The following is a 10,740-nucleotide window of genomic DNA, read 5'->3' on the forward strand; positions in this document are numbered from 1 at the left end:
TAATATACAAGTTTCACTTTTTAAATGGAATTACTGAAATCAATCTACTTTTTCATGATATTCTAATTTTATGACCAGCACCTGTATAGATATAGACTGGGAATGTATCACTCTGTCTGAAACCAAACTTTGAGGCCAACTTTATGTATTTCATTAATAAAACTAATGAACGTTTCGATTATTTCTGATATCCCAGAATTAAAACTGCCGCCTGGAGACATGGTGACTTGTTAGGGGCGAAAACTGAAGAGAAAAAGTTTGCAAACAAATTCATGTTCCTGACATCTTTTTTTTTGGCAGTGGCTTTTCATTTCAAATTGTTCTGCCAAGTATTGAGAAATAAACTTCCACCCTCGATAAACAGATAGTCAAATTCCCACTGTGTCTTATTCTAAAATAAGATTTTTGTTCATCTGAACCTGAAATACAAATACACGCAGCTCTGGTATTTAAGATTATGTTTAAAGCATGAGGAGTCTAACTCTACTGCTCCTGTCATTCCAGGCGTCGCTTTGGCCTTCAGAGGCTCTCTCTCTCTCGTTCTTTGAAAGCTGGCCAGATGTGCCACCCACATACATTGTTATACTGTCCCATCAACCTGCAGGCTAAATGATGCTCAATGACGTCTCTATGTCACTTAAATAAAAGCTGAGCTCCATGTCCTTCACATGTAAGCTGTCTGAAACCTTTAAAGTCTGCAGCTCGAGGCCAATTAACACGAGTCGAATTAATGTCGCAGAACACAAAAGGCTGGACGGATTCCTGGGTAGGACATGTGAGGAACACCTCGTCTGACTCCCACAGCAGCCGCAAAGATGAGGGGTTCTGGATTTCATCTTGGAGTGGTTTGTATAAGCTGACCCGTTAGCCCATTGTGTGGCTGGGATAAAATATCAAAGAGAATCAGAAGTTTACATAACCTGAGCCACAGAGAGTCAAGATTAAAAACCAGCTCATCTCAATATAGCAGCATTCCCACAGCATCATTATGCCACCACTATGTTTCACACTAGGTAGTCTGTATTCAGGGTGATGTGCAAGCTCCAGCTCAACTGGAAGCCTCAAGAATCGACCAACAGTAAGTGAAAGGTGTTAAAACTATTTCGCAAAAACTAAACAGAATATCTATGGGCTTTAATTTAATCCCAATGACCTGGATGACTGACAGTCATCTTCAAGAATCATCTTAGAAGAACAGAAACATTTAGGATATTAAAGAAAAACCAAAGCTCAATAAGCAGAGTCTTTGTTCGTGACGAGAACAAGAAAAAGATTATTAAAATACCTACTCCATAATAAACACCTATGAACCAGAAGGGCGATCAAAAGAGCTTTAGGATAAACATTCCTTTGTCAACAGGATCAAGCTGTTTGGTCATGATGACAAGAAGTAGGAGTCAAGGTGACGCTTCAAACCTAAGAACCTTACATCAACTCTTGAGCACAGCAGAGATACCATCATGCTTTGGTCCTGCTTCACATCCATCAGTAAAGAAAAGATTATACTTCTGCATCCGCACACATCAAACGTCGCTTGGGTCTGATCATGAACCACTTTTGCTGGTACACTTCTGCAACGCCGGTCTAAACTTTTTAGGGACACACAGCAGTTTCCCATCAAAGCGCAAGGGGGAGCCTATTAGAGAACTTAAGTGTTTATCTTCAAAAACAACGATGGCACGTCTGCAAGATATCCTGGTCACGAAGATGGATCTAGAGGAACAGGTTCTGTCAGCCGGAAAGGCATACCAAGGACCAATCACAGCTGCTTTTTGTCTGCGCACTTCCGCTTGAGGTCTGCACCGGTTTGCAATCATCCAGCGCGTAGTCAGGATTTTTTTTAGGTGCAGAACCTCTGGGTGGGAAGGCGTGGTCACACACACAGAGACAGATTTGATGGTTGCAGAGGCTTTGCATCAGAAGCATGAATTGGCCTTAAGGATATATAGATGGGATAACAATTTGGTGGACTGCCAGCAGATTCCTCAGCTTCACCTTAAATTGTGGACATTGTTAGAGGCCCTTACAGCGTCGTCATCCAAAGAAGACGTTTTGGAAAGAATGAAGCTCGTCAAAAAAGGAAGAAGCTTCAAAAACATGTAATCTGATCCAGTTTAAGAAAACCATCATCTGTAAATTAATTCAACTAAGTTATTCCAGCAGGTTGGTTGGTTAAATGGTTAAATAAATACCAAGAGCTTGTGAGCGACAACAAAGAACGAGGACGGATTTTTAATCATCTACCGTTTTTTTTTTATGAAAAAAAGAATCCTCTTTGAAAGAATAGGAGTTCAAATTAATATTTGAATACATATTTCAAAAAATCTAAGAACTAAAGCTAGAAGGTTTAGCTTTTAAATGACTATCATAAAACCAAAATAAACCGGTTTATTTTTAAGGAACTCCACCTGGTTCCCCTTTGTCTACCAGGCATTACTTGGATGTTTCCTGCTTATATCTGTTCTGTAATCACACTGAGAAAAGTCAACTCCTTCACCTCTCTGTCACACAATAAGCTGTTTACTTCTGTCTCTTTTACTCAGACTGATTTAGGGAGAGAAAGCCTTTTTAGTCACTTAGTTTTATGCTGGAGTTTTCTTCAGAAAACTTAGTTGACTTCCAAACCAAGTTGAATAAGGGTTAAATTAAGAATAAAAATGCATCTTAAAGAGTGACTAATATGTTAATAAAAATGTTTGTCACATGACTGATTTAACTTATTATTTCAGTTTAGTTTCAGATCCTGTGCTGCCCTCTAGTGGTCAAATGATGTATATGTCCTTTAATTCTTACCTCTGAAGTCATCTCCAAGGGTAATGCCTGCCCATTTTCTCTGTAGGAAAAAAGGAATTGCTTGAATAAGTCAAATTAATTGATTTATTACAATTGTACTAGTTTACAAATTAAACTATTTCCCTAAAGAACTAGAAGACAAAACGACGACTACAACATGTTTCCCAGTGCAACATTCCTCTAGAGCTGGTCTTATTTCACAGCTTCCACCACGTCCAACCTGAGCAAATAAAATAAGACCGTCGTGGGAAGGTTACAGCAGTACCTGTGTCCTGTTTGTGGCCAGCGTTAGACAGAGGAAGAGCAGGCATAGAGAGGCGGAGAAAAGGAAGAAAAAAAAAAGTAGGGACAGACAGATTGAGACAAAAGAGGCCCGAACAAGAAATCCAACAATGTGAGGTTTGTCATCTGATGCTTTAAAATACCTTCTTATAAACAATAAAAATATATTTTTTAATTATACTCGAATGGCATACATGGCATTTGCAGAGATAAAAAAAATAAATAAAAATTAGGCCGAGTCAGACAGCAGGGTAATAACTGACGGCTCGTACCTGAGGCAGGCTGAAAGCGATGGAGCCCACGCTCACTTCAGGATGAGTCTTCAAGGAAAACACAAACTCCTGCCGGTTATTGTGGACAATCACATGCCTGTGGAAAAAAATGCAAAAAGGAAAGAAAAAAACATCTGTCACATTACATTACATTGAATATCTTCAATAAAGTTATATCCTTATATAGTAATGAAATTCAGTACGATATTCATGTCATATAGATTTTTTACAAGCAGTACGATGCATTCTGTCTTAATTATGATGTTGGTTTACAGCTGAACCTCAAATTCAGTTACAAAGAAAACAAAAATATTAACTTTCAATAAAAAATGTGGCCGTTATTAGGCGTTTGTGGTTCCTTTTGCATGAAACAAAACAGCATGGAGGAGCTCAACCAGCTGAGGAACCATAGATTTCCATAATAGAGTCTAGATGACTCCTGGCGGAGTCTCTTATAGGCCGCAATCTTATCACAGGCAGGCTTTCTGGCAGATATGTGATTTAATTCTTTATCTGAAAATACTGGAACATATCACTTTGGGGTAGAAGGAATAGAGACACAGAGATATGAGAATGGCTGTATGCCAGTGTCACACTGAAAAAAACAAAAAACTAATTCTAAATAAGTCCCTTTTTCATAATGTAAGTGCATTTTTTCTTGAATTTAGGAGGTAAGCTAGAGACTTTGCCAATAGAACAAGACAATTTACATTTGAAATAAGGAAAATCAATTGCATTGTCTTATTTCAAGTGCATATTATCTATTGATCTTATTTTAACATTAAAAAACTAATTCCATTGGCATATTATCTCATTTACCTGCTCAAATTGAGGGTTAATGCACTTAATTTAAGAAATGTTGATGGATTTCTAGATCGTTTTTGCAGTGCACATAAAAACTGATAAATATTCCTCAGATGTCTACCTGCCCATCTCTTAAAAGTGATATCTGTTTGGGGGAAATCTGGATTTCCAGCATTCTGCATGGCCTTTTAGAGCGCCACTGTTCACCTAATTATCTTTTAGACTGTAGAACATACTTTTAAGGTTTGTTTCACCCATACATTTTTTTTTTTATTCCTTTTGGGACTGCTTATTTAGAAACACTAGAGTGGATAAAGGTATTGCTGTTAATGAATTCCGCTCCATGTTTACCCATTGTGAATCTATGTCACAGTTAATCCAAGCTACCACTGCTGTCAAAAAATTATATTTTAAATTGGGGAGGCTAAGAAGGTGATTGGCTACAATCTTCCATCTCTCCAGGATCTGTACGCCTCCAGGACCGTGAGGCGTGCAGGAAAGATTTTGTCGGATAATCCCTCGCAACCCATCCACATACTATTTCAGACGCTTCCCTCTGGCAGGAGGCTGCGGTCCATCAGGACCAAAACCTCCCACCACAAGAACAGTTTCTTCCCATCCGCTACCAGCCTTATCAACAAGGCCCAGAGACCCCCTAGACACTGACACTGCCTCTCTCCCTCCTTCATTCAGGACCTAGAAGATAAACCAACGTAGCATCTCCTGACCTCCTGCATTACATCAACACACAGTCTACTTTGTATAAAGTATATGGCTATATACTATGTTTTGTATATACTGTAGTATATTGTATGTTTGGACTGGTGACCTGTCCAGGGTGTACCCCGCCTCTTGCCTGTAGAAAGCTGAAGATAGGTACCAGCACCCCTGCATGACCCCGTTTGGATAAGCGTCAGAAGCTACCGAAAATGGATGGGTGAATATTGTATGTTTTATATTATGTATAACTATAGATTCTGTATATATAAATATATATACAGAATGTATACACTGATATATATATATATATCAGTCTGCACCAACTAATTTGTCTGCACCATCAACACCAGGTCAAATTCCTTGTAAGTGCAAACCTACTTGGCCATAAATCTTGTCTTACCCAAGAGTGAGTGTTTTAACTCTCACTCTTGGTCTCTTATTCTGCAATATAAATTTAGAAATAAGCTTGTCCATCATGTTAAAGGCTGATGTTGGAATCCTGACGAGTAGGGACTGAAATAGGAACAGAATTGTAGGAAGTAGATTCATTTTGACAGCCTCTACTCATTTTTAAATATCCCAAATGTTTTTTTTTTATAATTTGCCTGGTATAGTTGTGTTACCTGGGGAGTGTTACCTAAATATTTGAAAGCATGCTATCTCTATAAATATGCTGCTATAGGTTTAGACTTCTCAAGGACATAGGGACCCCTTCATCATTCTATCTCTTTTCTCGCACTCTGCAAAATCTGTTAGTTCAATCCCTAACAATATGCTCTCTCTGCTTTTTCTCATAGTAGCTTCATCTGGTCTGTTCCCGTGTGACTTCATCCTGGAGAGAAATATCAGCTGTGCTGCTGCCTTTAACACCTTTGTTTATAGATGTTCGAGATTAGCCTGTTTTTCAAAGTAGTCCTGTTTCTTTGAATGTGTGAATGACTAACTGGATGTGCTCTCTTCATCCTCTGACATGGGAGCTGGCTCAGAGTTTGTCTGCCTGGCTGTGTGTTTGCTGGACGGTGCCGCCTTTTACAGCTGCCTTTTGTATCACTGCTTCTGTTTCCTTGAACCCCAGTCGGCCTCAGCAGATGGCCGCTCAGACTGAGCCTGGTTCTGCTGGATGTTTCCTCCTGTTAAAAGGGAGTTTTTCCTCTCCACTGTCGCTACAAGCATGCTTAGTGTGAGGGATTACTGAAGAGTTAATGAGTCGATGCAATCAACTGGTTTTCCTTAGATAGAAAACGCTGAATCAATCTGACTGGATGATCTGGTGAACTGTAAAGTGCCTTAAGATGACGTGTTTTGAATTGGCGCTATAGAAATGAACTGAATCGAATTGCTTAGGTCTGCAAAAGGACAAAATACCATCAAGTTGACTTGGCCATGTCCCAGATACCATCATTGCTTCTGATTTACTATGAATAATTTTATAACCAGATACTAGACCATATTCATAAAGACTTTGTAGAAGAACTGGTATTGAGTGGACAGGGCTTTCAATGAATAATATGTCGTCCAGGTATAGGGCAATTTTATGTTGGTTTCCACTCTCATCCCTTATTCCTTATATAAGGGGGTTACTTCTTATCAATTCTGCTAGGGGCTCAATGCTAAGAACAGACAGGGCTGGTCCCCCCTCCCAAATCAAAGGAATCAAAAATCTTGTTAAAATCTTGATGGATTTATTAACGGTTTGTACTCTTACAAACATTAACGTGGCTATAATTCTTGATGCTTGAACATGTTGAAATTTTAGATTTCCTTTTCGAAAAACAACTTAATCATGCAGAATAATTGTGTATCATAGCTAGTTGTGCAAGTTATCAAGGCACCAATAACGACTTTATGATTGTATATAAAAATAGGTAGGAAAAGCGATCTCTGAAGTAAGCCTAAAAAATTGCCCCACCCTAAAAATGCATTACTAATTATATTACTATAAAAGCCAGAACATATACTCTGAGGCTCAGACTATACAGGGTGGACAGATCTGAGCAGATTTTTCTCATTTCTGTCTCTGTGCTATACACAAATAAAACAATACTCCACATTTGACTTGGACAAATTATGAATATCATAAAAAAAAAAACAAATAAACACTGACGCATTCTATAAAGCAAAGCAAGTCTGAACAGCATCCTAATCCAGATCATATAGAGACTGCTCCTATGCCTATATTAAAATATAATGAGATCTATGTCCAAAAAAGAAAAACACAGCAATAAACAGAGAGGAGGTTCTCATAAAGAGAGAAGTTTATCGAAGTTTTTCTTTGTTTCCATAAAGAGGTGAGATATGCCGCACTAACCTGCTCCGTCTGCCCCTCGTTATTTTGTTTTTTGTGAGAATCAAATAGGATCACCATTTAACTATATCAATTTTTTCTCCTCCTGAAGTTTTCTTTTCAAGGAGAATGATATGCTTTCTGTCCCTCGTTGTTTTTGAGAGGCTCAAAGAGGATCGCAACTTTATCCCTTTTCTTTTATCCTCAACTCCTATCATGGAGTTTTCTTTTTTTAATGTTTCATCGATTGTTTTTTAATGAGTTTGTCCTGCTTTCTCTGTGCGACTCCAAAACCGACTGTTTCGTCGCGCAATTAACAGGTTTTATTTTGTATTTTCCCCCAAAGCGGATGTATTTTACTTTATAACCGCGTCTCTCTTCCCGTCAGATTAATGAAATTGCCGCTGAATTGCTGTGTAGTCCGACTAAATTAGAACTGCGGTCTATCTCAGACGGACCTACGCAGCCCCATTGCGTAAAATTGTGTTGAGTGTGATCATTCCTTTCTATGAGCGCTAAACGCCATGACCTCGTCCGACACGACTTCCTGTCGGATCAGACGCAAAATCGGATTCTGTGTGTTCTGGCCTTATCATTGTAAATTACTTTATATGTCCAACCTTGTGGTCATTTATAGTTTTATATTGGAGAACGGTATATTATGCTTAAGAACGTCCAGGTTGTGTGATTCAGAGATTCTTTCCACTCTTCTTTAGAACGTGGCATCTTGTTTTTAGAGATAAAATAAACCATTCTAAACTTACGGGAGTATTTCTCCTCACAGCCTTGAAGAGATGCTGCTGTTGTCTCTGGTTCACTTTGTTTCAGCCCATGTCCTCTGTACATCTGATTGTGTTGCCATGCTTTTTCCTTCTTATCAAATTTTCATTGCTGAAGCAAATAATGTTTGGTTACATCATTCTGTGTTGAGTCATTTAAAATGTTTAAAAGTCGCCCAAATTGTTCAGTCTGCTTCCTCCTGCTGATGAATCTGAAGTCGAGACGCTGAATTCCTCTCCTATGATTTATGGTGTTACACTAAATCTTTTTGTGTTTTTTTTTTTTTTTTATCATTACTTATTTCTAAATGTATTTTAACTCAGGTGTAAATATTAAGTCATGACGTTCCAGACTTACTGTTCCAAGTTTGTCTCCTTTTCGTTGACCACAGCGCAGTTGGTCAGTGAGAGTTCGTCTGTCGGGCAGCGGACTGCCTTCATAGTCTGAAACAAAGACACAAATAAACTCTTTTTCAGTATTGCACCACTGATACTTCTTTTATTGTATTGCAATGAATTTGAACATTTTAGGAAATCAGAGTCTTAAAGAGAAGTTAAGAAATTTAATCATGTTTATATTCTAACCAAACGTTGCAGCTATTGTTTATACCAAGCATAGTCTGTGATGTTGAGACTGATTGGGGAGTAAAAGTAAATAAAAAAATAAAATTGGTTTCCATCCTTTTGTTATGCATCTGAACCATAAGTTAGAGTGATGGACAGGGCCTAATAAATACAACATTTCTGCAGTATGCATTTGGTCTGTCAATCCTCTAAAAGACCCAGGATATTAGATTGTACTAAATATTTAATCACGTGTTCCAGAAACATGTGATCGAACAGTTTGTCAAATTAAGTGCAATATGGATCATCAGTAGCAAAAAAAAAAAGTTGAAAATACGGAAATGTATCCATTGTTAAGTATAGTAGAAGATGCATGATGCTCTGGGGTCTGTTTATCTTCTAAATACACTATGTATGTGTTAAAGTGGAGGACTTGAACTTTGAAATACCAGATTTTTACTAACACATCACCTATTTATTATTTTAAAAAATTAAAAATAATTCATGATCCAGAACTGTGAGACTCTAGAGAGACTGATGGTGGTATATTTCAATAAAATAAATATTTATTTACACTAAGACTTTGTTGAAAGTATATCGAACAAGAAGCTATGCAGAAAAAAAAAGGTTTTAATAGTGTTCCAACAGGGTCGGGTAGAGTTAATAGGGAAAGCAGCTGCAACCATCTAAGTCAGGCATCCTGAAGGTTGGCCCTCAAGGGCCGCCGCCATGCACTTCTTTAATAGGTGTATTCGAGGTGAACAGCACCGCCCCTGTGCTGATGAGCTAGGCTAAAAAAATCTGTTGTGAATCTGGACAAGCCGTCTGCAACTGGACGAGATGGCTGACGTTACGTTTCTGTAAAGCAACTTAACAATGGAAATGACATAATAAAACAAATATAAAATACTTTCCTTTGGAGTTCTGTGTATTATATAAACGAAGACTCTCACAGTTCTGCTATTAATAATAACTTTTGCTGAAAAAGAAAATCCCCACAGCATGTTTCTGCCACCATTGTGTTTAATCACGAGGCTGGAAGAAATGCTCAGATTTGGTCTCAATAGTTTATATCAGACTTTAAACTAAATTTCTTCCGCAAATATAAATGTCTTTGTAAGCAACTGCTGGTGTTTGTTATTTATTGATATATTGTATTTTACAAATAAAGTAACTTAAAAATATACATATATAAATGAACATATTAGATAGTGTAGTTTAATTATAAATAGAGGTTTAATTGATAACTTGAAGATTAAGATCAGGCAACATTATGCAGCCATTAACTCTAGTGGCACTTCCTTTATTTTAGCTTAAAAACAAAAAGGCTACATTTAGCATCAAAGGCAGGACGATGTTGGACGGGATAAGAGGAAAATATTCCCCTTGATGAAAGAGCAACCAACCATCCAGTGTTGGATCAGTCCAACTTAAAATCCAAAAGCAGAATTAACTACAAGGCAACAGCAGACTGGTCATAAGATTCTTCTTCCGGAACTTTTGAATGACACCTGATCCGATTCCTAACCAGAAGTTTTTGCTTATTTGAGTAAGACCTTTATTGAAAGTCCTTTATTGACCTTTATTTAAAGTCTTGATTTGACAATTTAATGGAAGAAGACCAAAACGTTTAGAAAAACGGAGCGAAAGAAGTCCTAAACCTGTTTAATGTTTTCCATGACCCGGATGACTGAACATTTGCACAGGCACAACTGCCCCTACTCCTCGAGCTAATGCTGAGCTGGCTCACTTAAGGTAGAAAAAAAAATCCTGTTTTAAAATAAATGTGTAGTTTTTGGGGTAGCTCTTATAAAGCTATAAAATCAACTCACCCGTGTCGCCATCTTTGTTGTATTTATCTGGACATAAGAGTTCAGCGGACAAAACCAAACAGCTCAGAGAAACAAACGTTGACGTACACAAATGACTGACGTACCGGTGTTACGCAGAAAAGTGTTCCCTTCCGTCACGAGAACGCGCATCGCCCAAACCAGCCGAACTTCTTGTTCTGTATTGGCGGTTGGCAAACGGCGTTTTGGTTGCATTGGCGCCATCTACTGACATAGAGTACGACTAAAAATGTCTCAAGTATTCAAGTATTATATTCTGATGATTACGGAAGAGGATTAGGGCCACTGAAAAAATTTTTAAAAGTTAACTGATTTTTAAATTTTATTTCTGTATAATATAAGAAAAAGTCAGAATTCTGCCTTTAAAGGAATAGTACACCCAAAACATGATT

General features: G+C 37.9%; 1 protein-coding gene across 1 annotated transcript in view; it reads right to left on the reverse strand.

Moving 5' to 3' along the window:
- LOC107093238 (vesicle-fusing ATPase-like) overlaps positions 1-10,454 on the reverse strand; it is a 37,857-nt gene extending 27,403 nt beyond the window's left edge. Inside the window, exons 1-4 of the mRNA XM_015388174.1 lie at positions 10,331-10,454; positions 8,293-8,378; positions 3,348-3,444; positions 2,794-2,833 (exon numbers count right to left, since the gene is read on the reverse strand). Of these exons, the coding sequence (XP_015243660.1) occupies positions 2,794-2,833; positions 3,348-3,444; positions 8,293-8,378; positions 10,331-10,342 (235 nt within the window). The 5' untranslated portion in view covers positions 10,343-10,454. The remainder of the gene's footprint in view (positions 1-2,793; positions 2,834-3,347; positions 3,445-8,292; positions 8,379-10,330) is intronic.
- Between the last annotated feature and the right edge of the window lie 286 nt (positions 10,455-10,740).

The sequence above is a fragment of the Cyprinodon variegatus genome, unplaced genomic scaffold (assembly GCF_000732505.1).
Source record: "Cyprinodon variegatus isolate N-32 unplaced genomic scaffold, C_variegatus-1.0 Scaffold18, whole genome shotgun sequence".
Classification (NCBI taxonomy): domain Eukaryota; kingdom Metazoa; phylum Chordata; class Actinopteri; order Cyprinodontiformes; family Cyprinodontidae; genus Cyprinodon; species Cyprinodon variegatus.